We start from the raw sequence: 19446 nt of genomic DNA on the forward strand, positions 1-19446 counted from the left end.
GTGCACAGGAGAAATGCCTATCATCTGATTGAGTGTGTGCGTCATATAAATCCTGCCATTCTTTGTGGTTAGGATGTGTGTGGACAGTCTCTCTGTGTTAGGGCTCAGGAATGATTCCGTTTCCTAGTTGAGCATATGCATGTAATTCTATTGGACCCTCACCATTCCTGTTCGACAGAATGTGTATGCAGATTGGGTCAGGAGTGATTATGTCTCCTGCTGGTTGTGTGCATATAATGAAGCGTGAACAAAATAAAGGACATTTAGAGATACGGGACGCATTACAATAGAAATCACGCCACCCAGGCAGAGAGGTGCTTGATAAAATTGGGTGGGTTGTTCCAGCGCAAACATTCTTACTGCTGTGGTACCATGGCAAGGCTGACAATGCCTATAGCGTTTGTGCCACTCATTCCACCTCCTACTTGTCACAGGTTGGAGCTCTCATCCTTCCTCAAGAGGCAATGGTGCCAGGGATAGTAGCCATTTTATTGAGTCAGACCTGATTTAGCATCCCATTATCACAGCCAAGAATAAAATCAGATTAAAGCACCTGCAGATGATTAAGGTGCTGGAGCAATCACTGTAGCTCTCACCATAGACTTTATGTAGCGCCATAAACTGTTTTTTCTTCCTCACCACCACCTCTGATGTAACAGCCTGCAACTTTCTACAGTAAACGGGGCCAGATTGCAAACCAAAATCAGCCCTGGCAAAACTGTTTAAACTGGCGCCACACTGTAGTAGGCTAGAACTATAATGGGATCATGGAGGCATACACTGGTCTTGACGACCCACCCTGCTCTGAAAGCAGCTCACTAGTCTGCAGCCTCGTGCAAAATGCAAGGGTGACTTAGTAGCCAGACCTGGCAGTTGCCTAACATCTTCTATGGCACTATACATAATGGTCCATATAGGATTGTTAATCCCCTTGAGCAGTGAGGCCTGGCTGTGGATTCCATGGCTTGCAGCCTTGAAGGATGCCTTCTTTCCCCTCTGCGAGCGTGTCTTCTCTTTACTTGTAATCCATAAGATCTGTCAAATCCTTTACATCAAGAAAGGTCTTCTCTCTTGAAGTCCCAAATTCAGCAGGAAGTAGAAAAGAGCACAAAAGTGAGACGGGAGGGTTTGTATGAGTGTCGCCTGTTCTCCACACATAGCTGTTGCTAATCCTGTGGAAGGTCGGCTTCTCTGTTGACTGTGGCTACGAAAGAATACATTTGTGAATTTATGAGGGAGGAAATTGAAGTTTGCCATAATCCAATGGAGGATCTACAGATGGGTGAGAGGCTTTCCTTTTTCTGTCTTTCAGATCACCGCGCTGCAATTCTTGACCATAACTCAGAAGATTGAGTTTATCCAAACTTCACACGCGTTGACCAACATAACAATAATGAAGATTGTACTTGACAGTATGAGCGAAGGAGACACAGGAATGTCCATCACAACTGCTGATGAGTTTCTGACAGCCATCAATAAGGTAATTGAAGTATTTTATTTTAGTTGTGTGTACTTACATCAGTAATGTGTTTAAACCTATTGGCAGGAAAGCAGTTAACACTTACTTGTAGCTCTGTTTTATTCTGCTAAATCACCTTCTATATTCTTTATGTGCATTAGTTTTTATTTAGTTTATACCTTGCTAAGACTCTCCATCAGCAGGATTTGGGTTATTAGAACCACATTCAATTGATATGTCCCTAGCAGGTCTCTGAGATTGGTAGGACGGAGCAAGGTCATTGTTCTTACGTGCAGGTAAGTTAGATGGACCAATGAGCTGTCACGGTGGTGGCTGCCAGGCTGTGGAATTCCCTCCCGGAAAATATTAGGGGTTTAAACTCTCACCTGATTTTTCACAGACAGATTAAAAATTGCATAATCTCTAACTAGACTTCCGCTAGAGTAGCACGATTGTTCAAGTCTTATTCTGTTTAGGTCCATCCCCCTTCACTTGATGTCTTGTCCGGTTTAACGCTTGGATGCATCTTGGTTTAATCCACTCCTACCAATCCTAATCCTAATCCCAGGAGCAAAACACTTCTGTACCGTCATGTGGACCGTAGCATTCAATAAAAGATTGTGTACACCTGGCGGGGATTCGCTCAATAGAATTGCATCTCACATATTTACAATTGCGTTACATTTGACAAATTTACAGCGAGATTACAAAGTGATTTACCCAAAATCACACAATCGTGTTTATAATTCAGGTCTTTAGTTCCTAAAACTGGCAGTTTTCCCACTAAACAACATCTACTTCCGCTGGGCTGAAACCTGGTGGGATTTGTTGTACTCTACAGAGTCAGGTTTTCACTGATGTAAGTGTGCGAGGCCTATACGGTGTTGTGTCCTCCTCAGGCCTTCCAGCCTTGATAAACTCCAAAGGCTTGGTACCAGAGGGACTTTTAGGAATTCTAGAATAAATTGAAAATGGAAACTAGTCATTTTTGGTGTTTTTAAGAAGCAACAGAGCCAAAGTGATGTGAACACCAGAAATAAATAAAACAGAAGAAATGTTGATGTAACTGCATCTCAAAACAAGTTTTTAGTGCACTCTTTAATGTCAGAATATCACATTTTACAAAATCGCGATACAATATTACAGTACAAATTACAAACCAAAATATTGATAGGCTAAGTGCATATAAATAAGTATATGTCCACTATTCTTAACTCCACATCTGCGGACCTTGAAGATATATATATCGCCGGGGTACGTACAAGTGGATTTAAGAATTTTGCATCTATACTTTCCTGTATATATAAATGTGTTGTAGATGTTTGTGCTTCCAAACTGGAGTTCACGTTTGTATCCCCAGATCCGATTCAGACAGGACACGCTGAATTTGGTGACTACAAATTCCACTCAATCATGCAACAATATTCACCAGGGTGCAGACATTTTCCATAGTTTAGAGCAAGGCTATGGAGACATGAATATTCCTAGGTTCGTGGCAAGTTTTCATGTTGGCCACAACATTTCCTCGGTGTCTTTGCACGACTACTTGTACAAAAACATCAGTCCTAAAAAAAAGTTGGGGTGAATGTGCAAATGGGGTGGGAAAGTGTCCCAAACAGCCAATATTTTCAGGGAGCATAGGAAAAGGCATTTCTCCAGATGGAAAAAATATATTCAACTCAGGTAAAATGAGAGAAACAGTAAACTATAAGATGACATCTAGAACCGACACCTTTGAAGGGTTGGGAGCATTTTGCAAAGCTCAGCTACAGCACTGTAGGGGTAACTCCTTGGTTGAGTCACCCTCTGGTGGAATTGCATTTATAGGGGGAAATGATTACCAGGGCTTTTCTCGGGATGATAAGTTCACCATGGGAAATGATTGTGATGCATCATTCTATAGAAGGCTTCTCCAACGAGTAGCTCGCGAGCTACTGATAGCTATCCAGATACCTGCGAGTAGCTCTCCTTTGTGCAGCCCAGCCTACTAAAGTAGAAGGTTTTTCTTAGTTGAAAATATATATGTCCACCAACATTAAAAAGTGAGTATTCAACATAAAAATGAGTGTATTTTCAAAACCCATCAATACCATTCAATATTTAAAACTGTTTGATATTTGAATGATAAATCATGCAGCTTTGGGAGGTTTATGACTAAAATTATTACTTTGGTATTATTACCATGGTGTTGGCGTATTGCAGCTGTGGCAGTCATGTGTTACGCTTGTAGAGGCATTTAAAATTGAAAAGGCCTTTTTTATGTTACAGTTGGTAATCCTGCACTGAGGCGATGATGGCCGGTAATCTTGCTTAGGGTGACCACTCATATAATCTTTTCTTATGTGTATGGCACTGATATTATTAGCAGCTCGGGATGATTTGGTTGAACTTAAGTAGCTCTTATTACAGAAAAGGTTGGAGAACCCTGTTCTATAGGATAGGGAGCAGACGTACATGTATTATAGCCTTATAGCCCGCCGTAGCGGGCTATACTGGCTATTAAAGGCCCTCTGCAGTGTTAAAGGCCCGAGCCGAAGGCGAGGGACTTTAACAAAGCAGAGGGACTTTAAAAGCCGGTATAGCCCTGCTACGAAGGGCTATAAGGCTATTAGAACATTCTGCCACTAGAGGGCAGAATGTTCTAACAAATAAAACAAAGCCTTCAGGGAGCACGAGGAGACTGAAATCCCCTGATGATTCATGAAGCCTTTGTTCACAGCCAGAGCTGTTGGAGCTCCGGGCTTATACCATCCATTATAAGCCCGGAGCACTTCATTGTTTTCAATGGAGCTACCAACATTCCAATGTTCTAATGCATAGTACAGCTAAGAAAGTGACAATGTGGCAAAGGACGACTGAACAAAACAATTGAATGTTTCGTGGCAAGTACTTGGTATCCACGCTGTTTTTTTCTTCATACAGGTCCACGGTGAGCTTGTGATCACCCGTGAAGTGAATGAGTTGATCACAGAAGTGTGTTTCACTGCAGTTTTCAAACAGTCTGCAACTTTTACAGTGGAGGATTACCGGCATTACTTTGAGGTTCAGTTCCGGCATTTCCTCATCTACATTAAAGTCGAGCTGATCATATATTTGCGGATAGACTGTACCTGCAACTCTTTCTCAGTCATGTAAGTGCTGCTCACAGACTTGGCCCCGACCTTTTCTTCCCTGAAATGTTTGTTGAAAAATAAATGCCTTGATTATGCGCTGACAGGATTGTGTTATAGTGTGGTAACTCAGCACCAATACCATACAATTACAAGGTGAACCCCATGGAATGGGGAATTACTATGTTGAAGCAGTTTGGGATATAGGGGTGTGGGTGAAGTAGCGGAGGGAAGGAGCAGATCGACCAGAATAAAATCAAGAGAAGAGGCTTGGCTGATGTCAAAGTCTCAAGTGATGCCACTGGGCAGAATCACTCCATGTTAAAATTGGTTCTGGTGTTTCAACACTTTGGAAAACTGGGAGCTTTGCCTACTCATGATCAGGCAGAGCAGAATTCCTTATAGGAATTCCACGCTGCCTGACTCGCAAAAAAGGGAAACTATGCTTCATAGTTCAATATCTACAAAAAGTGTAATTACTATAAAGAACAGATAACAGATACTTATTTGCAACAGAAAAACACATTGGCTTACAAAATGTGTGTATATATATATATATATATATCCGATTACCACTCAAAGGTGCATTACGGCACCGAAAGGAGAGACAGACAACTGTTCTTGCGCTGATACTGCCAGCCGCAGTAGTGATTTATTAATTCATCAGTCTAGTACAAAAATATATAAATATTGATATATTGATATATATATACACAGATATATATATATATATATAAATATATACACACACACACACACACAACATATATATATATAGTGTGATCAAGGGCACAGCGTGCTCGAAATGCGTCACAGAGGGAGACAATAAACAACATTTCTTGCCTTACCTGTTTGGGTCCGTCTCCCTCTGTTCGCCGAAAGCAAGTACGGGGAGATTGCTCGGAACATATATATATAAATATATATATATATATATATATATATATATATATATATATATATATATATATATATATATATATATATATATATATATATATATATACACACACACACACACACACACACACACACACACACACACACACACACACACACACACACACACACACACACACACACACACACACACATATATATATTATCTATATAGAAACACTACTAAATTCAGCCAAAAGCATTTCCATCTGTGTTTTGTGGTTCAAAGTGTGTTAGCTTGGCTTTGTTTTTCCATATTATCTCTTTTTTTCCTCTGCAGCATTCAAGCTTTTGACAATGTATTCAATCAATTGCCTGAAGAGGTCAAACTTGCTATCTCCGACTTTATCAGAAAATTCCTGGCACATCAAAATGCACTGGCGGGTGCTGCAGGTAAAGGAACAGATTTGATTTATTTCAGGTGTGGGTGTGTGCGGGTATCAGCTATGTAACCGTGTCAGAAGAGTTGATGGTGTATTGTTATAATTACCATCTGAAGGTTGGACCATTTTGGGCAATATGTATCCGAGACAGTCCTCAAAGCCCAAGGGAGGGCAAGAGCAGACCAAGTAACAACACGACCCCCCAGTTAATGCTTAATTTGTAATCAGTGCTGGTGCCCAAGGTTTTTCTCAGAAGCCAGCAGCTGGTGCTGACGAACATAAGGTTTGCTGAATACCTAGAATGCGTAGTCTTGATTCCACCTCATCCACTCACTGTTCCTTTGTTTCACTACTTTGGGTGATTTTTCATCCCTGGTTTCTCCATGAAATTTAATTCACCAAAATGCCAAGTGTAGTGGAAGTGACATCACACACCATTTAACCTTCACACTTTCACTCACACATGCATGCTTACACATAAACACACATTCAGACTTATTTATACAGCCCCTGAGCAACACCACATTCGAACAATAATACAAAAAATGTGCGTGTTCTTCCGATTTAGTCCTTTGTCTTTTTATTCTTCCATCATCATAGTAAGTTGCAATTCACTTCTTGAATTCAGAATTCACTCCAGTTACGATTGTAGCCAACACGTGTTTCGTCACAGGTGCATAAACCAAACTGACTTCATCAGGGCTATACACAGGTATTGTAACACCAAAAAGGGACGTATCCAGTCTTATTAAATGAACCGTCCTCATTCATCAATTGTATCTGAAATACTAGGTTTCCAAACTCGTTATAACGATCCAAATTCCAATTGCAGTAGGAGTAGTACCCTTATTCTAAATCCTTTGAATGCTCCGAGAGTACTCGTTTGATCCATGTTAATCAGCGTGTATGACATATGCACTTTCCCTCTCACATAAACAAGCATGCTCAAAACATATATTCAAAAGCATTTTTTACTTACCTCAGCTGCCAAGCCAGCTAATTGTACTCATTTTTTAAATATTATTCACTATTAATGTAATTAAAAAATGACAGAAAACAAGGAAAGTGGCGTCTGAACCCACATCCATAAGGACGAGCTGCCCTTGTCTAGCCAGGTCTGGTGGCTTAGTGAACTAATGCATCCATTGTAGGGTACTTTGTTTGCCCTCATGGTCACAGATTCAAATTCTGGCGGGTCTACTCAGCCATTCATCCTTCTTAGGTGATTAAATAAGTGCTATTGAGTTCGGTAATAATAAACATCTGTTATTCAGCTCCAAGATTCCCTCCTGGGTGAACATGCGCTTTAGAAATACACATGTTGTGTTCGTGCCACTGACTTTGCTACCTCTGAGGTCTGAGATTGCCAGGGCAGTGCCAGGGCTCACAAGGGACAAGCCAGGGTGTGGAGCTGTGCCCCCTGACAATCCCTAAAAAATGTCCACGTCTTTCTCCCTTTGTCACTTTTTTTTCCACCTTTCTCTTCCTCTCCTTTTGCCCTTTTTCTCTCTTGCTCTGGGTCATATTAAATCAGTATTGGTTGGCTGTTGTTGGAAGGTAATACCCATATTTCAGAAACATCAACTTTCAAAAATGATCTGCGCTTACATTTTCCTGAAATCCCAAAGAACTTGTTGAATGAAAGGAGGAAAGTCTGGGGTAGGGTTGATGTTCCCAAGACACCAATTCACTGAGTAGCAAATCATAAAACTTGTGACTTGTCCAACAGGTTTCCCACTAACAGAGCACAGGTTGCATCTTTCTTGCAATCAGTGTTGGCTCCAAATCCCTTCCATCTACATAATATGTCTGACTCAAGAGGACTCCCCTTCTAATGAATACATTACTGGCAGCATTATCACAGTCTGACAATGCTATTGGCGGTGTAAGACTGTAGACATGCTGTTGCCAGGGGGTTAAAAATTGATGGGACCACCAAAAAGTGTCATCCGTGGCTCCCATCCATTGGAAATGGCGGGACATTCCAGCTCTGGTCAGATCCTGCAGGAATAGGCAGCATGAGCTGTGTCCGGCTGCAGTGCTGGAACCTGAAGGGAGCGGGAGAATGGAGACTGAAGAGCTGCTCTCACTCATATGCGTATTCTACACTATTAAGCATGGCATGGCTTCATTGGGTTCCCATGAAATCTCAGGAGGCATTGATACGGCGCATGACGGTGTGCAGCTGCAGTTGCTTGTTGCTGTACAGAGTACCAAATGCTGTTCTCTAACTATGGCATCTGGCTACTGAGGCCATTTGTCCACTTGTGTGATGGGCCATAGTGGTGCGTCCAGCATCACAACCTTTGATGGCATCACAAGGCACTCCTTGAAGGGCAGATGGTGAGTCTGCAGGAAGATGTTTTTGTGCTCTTCCCTTCCTGATGTGCAAAGGCAACATGAGCAAGATCAAAAATGCATCAATCAAACGAAATCTCATTACAAACACCAAATGACTGTCCTGTGGGCTACTTGTAAATGTGCTTAACGCTGGCAGCAAACCAATGAGTTAAGGGGCAGACACATTGCACTCAATCAATCAATCAATCAATCAGTATTTATAAAGCACGGCTACTCGCCCATGAGGGTAGCCAGGCACTGAGGTCTCACTGGGCTCAGTTGAAAAGCCAGGTCTTGAGTCTCTTTCTAAATTACATGAGAGATGGTGATGTTCGAAGGTGTTGGGAATGTTTGTTCCAGGCTTTGGCGGCGAGGTAGGAGAAGGCACGCCTCCACTGTGGCTTCGACGGATATGGGGATTGTGTACATGGGCGAGGGAGGTGGGGAGCAGGTGCCTTGTTGGTTGGTGGAAGTTCAGGCAGTGGTTGGTGTATGCTGGTCCTTGGTCATGGAGAACTTTGTAGGTGTGGTTCAGTATCTCGAATCAACATCTTTTCTGGATGCGGGGCCACTGGAGGTTCGTGAGGTGGAGGTGATATGGGTCCACTTGGGGAGTTCAAGGCTGCACTAGAATGTGATCCTGTGGGGTGATCCAACATGTGATGGACACTGCAAATGAGCAATAACTAAAGATGCTCCACTTTACAACATGCTGAATAGATAATCAAAGCTATACTTTTACAAGACGTAACACATTTTCTGATCTTCTATTTTAATTTGATGCAACCACTGTGTTGTGCTGTAAGGCTTCTTTAACTCATTTTATGGAGATATTTGTATTATTTTTAAATTTCATATAATGCTGCTCTTACCCCTGTGGGTTTGAATGCACTTTACAGTTAACAAAACCAGGAGACTGAAGTCTCTGATACAACAGATGGAACAGTGCAGTAATAGAAACAAGAAACCTGATTGCCAGTGTACATGCTGACGGGTAAAAAATTGAAGGGCATAGAAGAATGTAATGGGAGTGGGGAGTTAAAGAAGTTGAGAGGGGCTATTAAAAAAAAACAATAGAAAGAAAAGCGTGCAATATTCCATTATGGATGTGGGGCCATGCCTATATACCACTGCAACACAAGGTATCCAGTCGGCCTTCTCTTGTGTCAATCATTGTGTTCAGATATGTTTGTCAAAGACCACAACTCCCAGAATGCCCTCTTTTACTGAACAAATACACATAATATAAAAAGGTGTCCCATTAAAATGGATCATTGGTCAATAAAAACAGTGGCCACAGACATTTTACTTTGCTTGCGAAGACGTGCTTTCTGGCTATGGACCAGATGTACGACTGTTTTTAGGGGTCGCAAATGGAACATCGGCCCATCTGCGACCACTAAAAAGGGTTCTAGTATGTACAAACCCTATTTTGCGAGTCGGTAACCTATTACCAACTCGAGAAATAGGGTTTGTGACTCGCTATTAGGAAGGGGCATGCCAAGGGCGTCCCTTCCTAATAACGAGTAACAGGGGGATGGACTATTGTTTTGCAACCACGAATGCGGTCGCAAAACCTTCACTGTTTACCGCTTCCTACAAGTAGGTGGTAAGCCAGTTGCAAACGGGAAGGGTCCCCAGGGGACCCCTTCACCTTTGTGAATGTATGCAAAAATATTTGTTAAGAGCAGGCAGTGGTTCTATGGACCACTGCCTCTCCTTAAAAAAATGAATAGAAAACTTTAAATTTTTTGCTTTTTAATGCCTCCCATTTTCCTTTAAGCCAAACGGGCTGCATTTGAAAAAAAAAGTTGCTTTATTTAGAAAGCAAACACAGACATGGTGGTCATCTGACCCTAGCAGGCCACCATTCCTGTGATAGTAGCCCATTCCCAATGGGTCGCAAATTGCGACCTGCCTCATGAATATTGATGAGGCAGGTCATATGTGACCCCATTGCAAATCGCTAAATGTGTCTGAGACAGTACATTCCGTTTTGCGAGTAGCAAAAACTCTTACTGGCACATGCATCAACGTCGGCTTTTGCGATTCCTTAATTGCGATTATTAAGGAATCGCAATTAAGGAATTGCAAAAGCCTATGCATGTAGGAATCGCTATAAAAATAGCGATTCCTACACATCCCTTAATTGCGACTCGCAAATTGCAAGTCGCAATTAAGGAATGCCGTCACATTCATTCCTATGGGCCTCCAGGCCCATAGGAATGAATTGGAGATTGCATGAGCAATTTGCGAGTACCAGTAGGTCCTCACAAATTGCTCATGCAATTTCAAGGGTGCAAGGGTGTCAAAATGACACCCTATTGCACCCCTGAAATTGATCTGTGCACATATGTTGCACACACACATGCCCTAAGGGCATGTGTGTGCGCAACATGAAACTTTGAAAAATGCACAAAAGTGCATTTTTCAAAGTTTTTGCAAATTACCATGAAGTCCAACTTCATGGTAATTTGCTCCCTCTATTAGCGAAATCGCTAATTTTTTTACTTTAATGCATTGCATTTAAGGAATCTCAATTTGGGATTCCTTAAATGCAATCGCAATTTAAGTAATCGCAGTTTAGGGATTCCTTAAATTGCGATTTTTGCATTTGGGATGATGCATCCCAAATGCAAAAATACCGGTCGCAAAGGGGCAGATTCTGAGAATCTGCCCGTTTGCGACCGGTTGTTTCTTTGATGCATGTGCCTGTTAATTTGCTACCCGCAAAACGGAATGGTCATACTTCTGGCCCTATATGCGGTATTTGTGCACTGACTGACCATTGGTTGCTCGTTTTTAATGAATACCTGCCAATGTTTCTTTTCAGGCCACGTCTGTTCAACGCTCTATCAAAACAGCACCAGCAGCATGACGTACCTGGAGGAAATCTACTACTCCTTCAGCGTATACTTTAATGTTTCTGAATTCCGCATCTACTTTGCTGATTTTAATTCGGTAAGCCAGAGAGGTTGTGAGGAAAGTGAAGCATTGAGGTCAGATATGATGTAATTTCCACTAAGAAATGTCGACACGAACAGGTATAGGTGCTTTTTCAATTTATCACAATAACTATACGCCATGTAAAGCACCACATTAAAATGTGAGGGCTAACCTATTGACTTTGCCAATGCTTATTTGTGAAGGGAATGATAAATAGATGTTGTGGGAACGTGAAGGGTAGCAAGGAGCTCCAATTGTTGACTAAAACATCTTGGCCAATCACCCAAGATTAATTTCAAACTGATTAATGACCTCAAAATAAAAACACAGAATCAGCTAAGAATGTGACATAACCAGTAGAAGCTATGCTGATCTACCCGAAGTTACCAAAAATCTTTGGTCAATGATGCTTGCCTATCTGTATGGGCTCTTCCAGTCGCCTTTCTGTAAAATAAATATGAAATATTGTTACACCAATTTGTAAAATCATCTTCAAAGGACACTTTCTACCGAAATGTTCTTTCTGAGCATTTGCTATTTAAGTACAATAGGTAATGGGAGGAGACTAAATGTATTCCTGTGCCTTCTCTCCTCTGTGTCCACATTGTCTATGCTCACTGTGCTTGGGACCCCATGCTCAACAAGGATGCCTGTCAAGACAGAAGCACAAGTTGAGTTGTTTTCATGCCATGGATTAGCAATCCAACCAAAACTCCTATATTTAGGAGCAGAACTGGACTGATTGGCACATTACGTGGTCCCCTTTTTAATCCCATGGATGAGTTTAAAAATGATGGAATGTTGCACCTTGTGTAAACCTTGTAGGAGACCACCATCTTTTCAAATTCTATTTTCACTCCAAACTGCAATGACAATGTAGCAGTAAGGTCCTTACATTAGCAAACCAATATTTCAGCTGCTTCCTCAACTACCTCAGCCCCCTGTCCAAAACTGTGGACATACACACACACAAACATACGCGTACACAAACACACATGCATCCTCACACACATGGCTTTCTTTGACTTGCACTGCAGTTTACCCATTTACCTTTGGAACATGCAGCTTTGTTTATCATCATTCTCCATTAGCCAAAATATTGGAGAGAATCTCTAATCATCTGACTGAATCATATGCAGTTATCTTATCATGGCTGGAGAGTGTTAGCTGGTAGGCTGAAAAGACAGTTTTGATTGTCCGCCTAACTAACTGGATGATGAGGAAAATACCACCTAGGCACAAGCGCACTGATCTTCTGGATAAATTGGTTGTCATAACCTTCCCGTTAGAATGTCTTCAGGGAGAGTTCAGGCAAGATGTAAAGTTTTACTAGTCCTTCATAACGATACCTGATTTTTCACATTGCTCTACCCCGCAGCAATATCCCTGTGTCAGTCAGGTTTCCTCGTATATACGCATACTGTAACATATATTACCGTATAATATCTTGTAAGACACTCAGTTACAATGCAACTGCCTTTACATCACATGCCATTACAATGCATGTCATTACAGCGCATGTCACTACAACGCATGCCATTACAACGCATACTATTATTTTTTTAGTATTAGGGTGGGTATGGGTTTTGTGGAACATAGAATAGTAATTTTTACCCCTACACTATCCAACACTTTTCCTACTGTTGCACTCACTGGATTGGGAATATTAATTGTTACCCCTACACTATCCAACACTTACCCTACTGTTGCCCTAAAAGTATTATGCGTTGTAATGGTATGCAATGTAATGTTATGTGTTGTAATGGAATGCGTTATAATGGTAGTTTTAAAAAATATATTGTAATGGTATGCATTGTAAAATTATGCAATGTAATGGTAGTTGTGATGTAAAGCCTGCATTGTAAAAGCATGCGTTGTAATTGCATGCGTTGTAACATCATATATTCGTTTCTGGTATCGACTCTCACTTCCCAGCCCCATCCCACTTATGTGATCTACCAATTGTGCTACATGGGGTGAAATCTGCTGATGTATGGCTGGTTGACCTTTTGTGACAGAGTATCCCATCCACCAAACTGAAAGGGACAGGACATATGCTCTGTGGTACACTGTAAACTAGTGTCTTTACATTGTTGCTGCTTGTTCTGTACCCAATACTCACTGCCTTGTTTTCTATTTTTCCATCTAGTATGACGTTCTCGACTCCTTTTCCCCTCAACAACTGGCAGAGCAAATGGTTGGGGATGCCTTACGGGATGACATCAATGCAGCGCTCATTTTATCGAACGTGAAAACCCTGACTTACGTTGAGACTGTGTACTTTTTGACTAAATTCAACACTTTGGTAGAAAAGGTACAGTTGGATGGGCAAGGTCTGTGGGCCTTTGAGGGCATTGCTGGGATGAGTCGGTGGCATGTTGGAGGCAGGCGTTCACGTAGAGCAAGGACATAGGCAGATGTATATTGCATGTGCTTAGAGAGATGTCCACATCTGAAAAACATGCTTTGTAAATGTTTTCAAACTAAGGGGCATATTATCAAGCATGGAGTTAAAATTATTGCAGCTTTAGCGGCAGAAAACTGCAGCTATAGCTGCGATAATGGGCTTGATAATATGCACTTGAGAATTCCAATAGAAGCCCATATTGTCACCAAAACATGGGCTTCTATGGGAATTCTCAAGGGCATATTATCAAGCCCGTTATCGCCGCTTTAGCTGCAGTTTTCTGCCGCTAAAGCGGCGATAATTTTAACTCTGTTTCTTGATAATATGCCCCCAAGTATTGTGCCTTCTCCTATTTGTAAGTTGCGCTTGTTCTACCACATGGTCTCGAGACTGTACAAGGTATTATGAGTGGCGTGTGGAAGAATTTAGCACAGTTGCCAAACCATGCTAGAAGGCTAGTACCTGCCTGTGATGGTCTATTTTCATTTCCCATTAACCCTTGAAGCAAAGCTGTGCGGAAACGAGGCAAACTTTAGGAAGTGGGCGCCATCTTGCAGTGTTCTCTAGCAAGGCTGCCTCACCTTGTGTTTTCTGCATTTTCAGGAAAATATGCCAGTCTTGCCGAATGAGAACATCCAAAACCTGCTGTTTAAAGTCTGTTTCGACAATATGCAAGAAGGCATCAACACCAGAAAAGAAGAGTACGGCGAGTGGTTCAGAGTCAACTTCAAAATCATCATCTCCAGTATCACAGTGCAAAATATAATTGCTATCCCCACAGATCTGGACTGCAGATCCCAGGAGAAGCTGTAAGTTCGATTCAGCTTCTATAGCAGGCTCTATGCATACTTCCCAGCATTCGAAAACCCAAGATAATGCATTGACCAGTTTGTAACAGAAAGAAGTGCTGGGACCTGCATCTTTCTTGAGAGCGCGTCAATGGAACTGCTGAATGCTGGGGCTGCCTTTTCTTGGGTCTACCTCATGTCTCATTCTTCCACCACTCTACACTTCCTGTCTCGTTCTCTAAACTCTTGTAGTTTGGCTTTCTCCCTTTGTCGCTGTCTCATGGTTCCTCTTCTTCTCTCAACCTCTTCAGCCTTTCTCGCTCCTGCTATGGGTCAGGATGGCTACTGCTATGGGGAGAGGATGTGGTCTCACAGCTAGATTGCCGACCTTGGAGCTAGGAAACCAAGGTTCGAGCCTTGGAGTCGACTACACATCCTGTGATTCTGGGCAAATCACTTAATCTCCCCGTGCCTACACAAAAAAATATATAAATGTGTCCTTGTGTAACGTAACTGGTGCTCATGTAAAGCGCTCCAATACCTTCGGGTTGGGTTTGCGCTATATAAATCTGCAAAAACAAAACAACAATATTAAGTAACAGTGCCAAAAAGTGAATGCTGGCGTCCACCACCTGCACCCACTGGCACAAATTATGTATTTTTAACTGGCTTATATTTCCCTTCCACATCTCACAGAGTCCCTGCCTCTATTCTCTCTGCTTACATTGGGACTCTTACACGCCACCATCTTGTTTCTGGTTAACAAGTCAGAGGGACAACAGTTATGTGTGTCATGGAAGCAATATGTTCCTCAAATTGTATGCAAATTCGTGAAATTCCTTCTCTAAGTATAGGCAAGGAATTGTATGGCTTGCTGCTGCCCGCGTCAGTCTTTCTTTAGTGTCTATCGATTATTTGGACACGCGCCCTTCAGTCCTCTGTGGGATGTGCATCTAAGCGAGTGAGATCGTCGGGCCTTCCAAAATTTAATGGTATCATAGACAGACTTAGAACTTCATAATACCTGTAAGTGAGGCAATTATATGTGCTTCAAATGAAACAAAGGGGTGATTAGGACATTAAATAATTATAGAAGCATTGTTTCTGTAGAATAACCTGTTTTTATAGAGCATGTTATTCAGTACTTGTCCATTTCTAAGCACTCTAACTAATAGGTGATATCCTATTTAATAGTAAATAAAATCCCAACCTTAGCAGAATGACAGGCATGGTTGGTCATGGAAAAATTCAAACTTGTGACCTGCAGATCACATGTTTCAGCGGCAAACGCCATGTTGCTTAAGGGAAACATCCTTTACCCCACATGCGTTACTCAGCATGCCATTACTCCGCATGCCATTACTCTGCAAAATCTTTTACAACGCAGGGCTTTACACCGCAAACTATTACAACGCATTTCCCAAAGTAACACCCCCGTGGAGTTAGAATAGTAAATTGCATTGTAATGGGGAATGTGTTGTAATGGATTGCGTTGTAAAGCCCTGCATTGTGAAAGAGTTTGCGGTGTAAAAACTGCGGGGTAATGACATGCGGAGTGAAAGTGTGTGGGGTAAAGTGTCCTATTCGTTGCTTAGGTCTATAAACAGTGCGGGACCTAATCCCAAGGTAATGAATGGTCCATATTTAAAGACCTGGGACCAGTGCCTAATTTGTAAAAAGAAAAACATATGTGCAAGGGCCCATGTCAGGATGCCACTGCAGCTTGCACCACCCATTGCCCCTGCCAGCACTGCCAATGACAGCAACAACAGAGCTACTAACGACCACACTCCTACAAGTGTGGCAGTTCAGACTATTCCAGGCACCCAACACTATAAGAATGGCATGGGCAGCAGGTCTTCTTCCTTTTTAATCTATATTGAATTAATAAACAACTGTTGTTGGGCTCTTTTCTAAATTAGACAGACACCGCCACCATGTGGCAGACTATCATAAGTGCCGGTGTTGACAATTAAGTGCCAGTGCTGAACACCAGAAACCACGGCTCAAATTAAGCACTGGGGGCCCACATGATATGTGTACATTGTTGCTGAGAGTGAATGCTAGGAAATGCACACTTTGCCATAGAAGAGGGAGCTACCAGATATCACTATGGAATGCAACAGTTTATAGAATGGCTGTGGAGGTTCTCTGATAGCTCTCTCTGATTGAAAAACAATTGAAAACCAGTCCAGTGAGCAGACACCAGAGGAAAATACTCAATCTCCACCAGTAAATGATTACAGCAAGTGTTATGGGTCTAACTTTTTGTATATATTTATTTGATGCCTCACAATTGAGGGGACTGGCGAGAGGTTAGTTCAAATTCCATATGATCCTCATTTATTCAGAGACCTATCTGCCATGATACAGCATAAACAATGGTCTACATGCTTTTGTAGGGATAACCTCTACATTCTCCCCTTGATCTCTTTATTCAGACATGTGTTGGCTCCGTGGTCTCAGGTAGGAGCGTGAAATCATAAATGAATCCCTGCAGCACCAACAATGCTATGGTGTTGTCATAAGGTGGTACCACCTCCCGGTCATTACACTACTCCGAGGTCTTTTTCAGCCTTTGATGGTAAAAAGGTACACGTTCCTCCGCGACAATCTGCATATCCACGTTTCGCGGCATACAGGGTGGTGTGTGAGGGACAGGTAATTGCGAGGAATGTTCCCTGTCTACAGCATAATATAGTTGATGACTTATCCAACATTATTCGGGCACCATGCCATAGAAATCAATTGCTACCATCTTAACCCCATTCCAAAAAGTCGCATTGCCTGTAGAGCTGATTATCCGTCTTAATTTTGCATGAACAAAACACTGTTGTAAATAAGATTTTTCGACACTTGCTTATTTTTAAAATGAGTGTCAGATGGCAGTAAGGAGGGAGGTCTTTCCCTGTTAAATCTGCAACAGCAGAGTGAGACCTCCACACCCAGACCTACAGTTTGAGAAAAATGAGGCCCGGGTGAAATTTGGTTTACGCCAACTTGTTAGGTGAAATACTCAAGATTTAGCCATTAGTCCACATCACATAATTGAGATTATGTCTAGGCAAGCATCCTATCACAGGAGCACATGAACAAGCTACAAGGATGCCTTTTGTGCTAAGAAAATAATGCAAAGTGGCGGCAGGCATTTCATGAAATAAGACATAATTATGCATAATTTTTTGGGGCTTACACATAATTTCCTTGAAGGCCCAGGCACTGTGCAGTCCAACAGGGGAGATCTAGAAAGGGCCATTGCCCTGTTGATGGGGCAGTTTTAGACTACCAGCCCTGTCTGAGCAGCTCAGTAGCCCACCTTACCTCCACAGCAGAGCAATGCCGCTGGCCACTGGATGCCGCCTCCCAGATCCTGTGGAGGTCGCGCAACCCGCAAGAGACTGTAAAGGTGCAGAGCGGCCAAACACAAGCTGAAAACCTAATGTGCACAAGGAAATCCAGCTGATCTTAGTGCCCACTACTGGATGGAGTCTGTTTAAAGGGTGGCCACATTTACAATGCCAATCTCATGTGACACACTGAGGCACCTCGTGAGTTGGCAGGTCACACTACCCTCAATTCACTACCATGGCCACCACCATTACAAGCCCACTTCCTTTTTTCTGTGCATCTAGCAGGATTTCTCCATTCCCCCTACACCCTCTGGTGAATTCCATCAATAATCAACTTAATGTTCTTCTACCCAAAATATAACAGTCTGCTTATGGATGGGAAAATAGCTCAGTAGTAAAATTATTCTCTAAAATTAATTTTGTGATATTTGTGCATTCCAATAATTTTCCTGTCAATCTTTCAACAAGTACCTACATTATCTGCTTAAATAGTGTAACGTTCACGTCTGTTTTACTGATTAGTGTAAATCTATTGAGCACTGACCTGTTTGACTATAAAATGCACTGATTTGCTGCCTTTTTATTCTCTTTCTTACTATCAGGGTATCTGGATTTGGTGAAAATTTTAAAAAGCTCGACAAGGTGCAAGGTGGAGCCATTCATGGCAGAATAGTCGCCTTCCTAAGGGCTCAAGGTAAGTGCCCCTTGTGTGGGCCTGAACAAAAGAGCAACGTGAACTTTATACACACACGGCGAAAACATATTTAATTCATTGTTAATTTAAATCTATATTTTATTTTAAAAATCCTGAAATGCGGATACCCTCCTCGGTGGGCTGGTGTTAAACAATTAACGGCAAGTAGGAAAAAAACAAAAGTCACATATTAGGGATCTGTAAAAATGTATAGTCCCCACCCCCACCCATTCTAATTTCGTGGTGTTGTTTAAAAACTTCAGAAACAGAGTAATCTTTGTAAAGTTTGAGAAGTTAAAATTGTGAGAAAAAAAGAAAGCACGTTTAATAAAACGTTGCTTATCCGATTTACATTTCGCCCATTCCCAGCCAGGCTTAATTCAAACTATGAAACTCGACATCATGAACAAATTAGTTAATGGAAAATTTGGGGATGTCAGTCATTCAAAGTCCCTCATTCAGCAAACAAATCTGTGGCTGCAGCACTAGAATTTGAGCAATGCCTTCACGTGCCTTAAGGAGGGGATATAACACAATATATTACCCATAAAATAATCTTGGTAATAAAGCACAGACTTCCACAGCACTGGGCAAATGCCCGAAGTGCTGCACCCCAAAAATGAACAGTTCCTTTGGATTTAGCTACTGGGATGACCCATAAAACAGTCATGCAGCTTTTAAGATGCTGGCAACATTTGTGTTGGAATCTCTCTGGGGCAGTGTTTTATATGATTATTAAGATCTCATGTTATGGGTTTCATAGATCTATCCAAGAGGTGGTAATAATATGAGCAAAGTAAGACTAAAACGTATGGACACAAGAGCCAGAGTAAAACCCATATCCTCTTACTATGGAAGAGAACGAATATATCTTCCATTTATTAAAAAACACAAATGTATTTCTTACAATAATAAGAATTAAATCCATAAAAACTAAGCCTGCGGTTTGCAAAAACTGTAGGCCTGATACGCAAAGGGTCTCCGCACTGGTGGCGGGAGCCCCGCAGTCGGGGAGTGTCTGCACTCGGGG

The 19446-nt window shown here is 41.9% G+C and overlaps 1 protein-coding gene across 1 annotated transcript in view; it reads left to right on the forward strand.

Moving 5' to 3' along the window:
* Window positions 1-19446, forward strand: part of LOC146796676 (uncharacterized) — a 208743-nt gene that overhangs the window by 113381 nt on the left and 75916 nt on the right. Inside the window, exons 26-32 of the mRNA XM_085629355.1 lie at window positions 1313-1480; window positions 4382-4590; window positions 5789-5901; window positions 11065-11192; window positions 13327-13491; window positions 14188-14393; window positions 18325-18416. Of these exons, the coding sequence (XP_085485481.1) occupies window positions 1313-1480; window positions 4382-4590; window positions 5789-5901; window positions 11065-11192; window positions 13327-13491; window positions 14188-14393; window positions 18325-18416 (1081 nt within the window). The remainder of the gene's footprint in view (window positions 1-1312; window positions 1481-4381; window positions 4591-5788; window positions 5902-11064; window positions 11193-13326; window positions 13492-14187; window positions 14394-18324; window positions 18417-19446) is intronic.

The sequence above is a fragment of the Triturus cristatus genome, chromosome 10 (genome assembly GCF_964204655.1).
Source record: "Triturus cristatus chromosome 10, aTriCri1.1, whole genome shotgun sequence".
NCBI classification, from domain to species: Eukaryota; Metazoa; Chordata; class Amphibia; order Caudata; family Salamandridae; genus Triturus; species Triturus cristatus.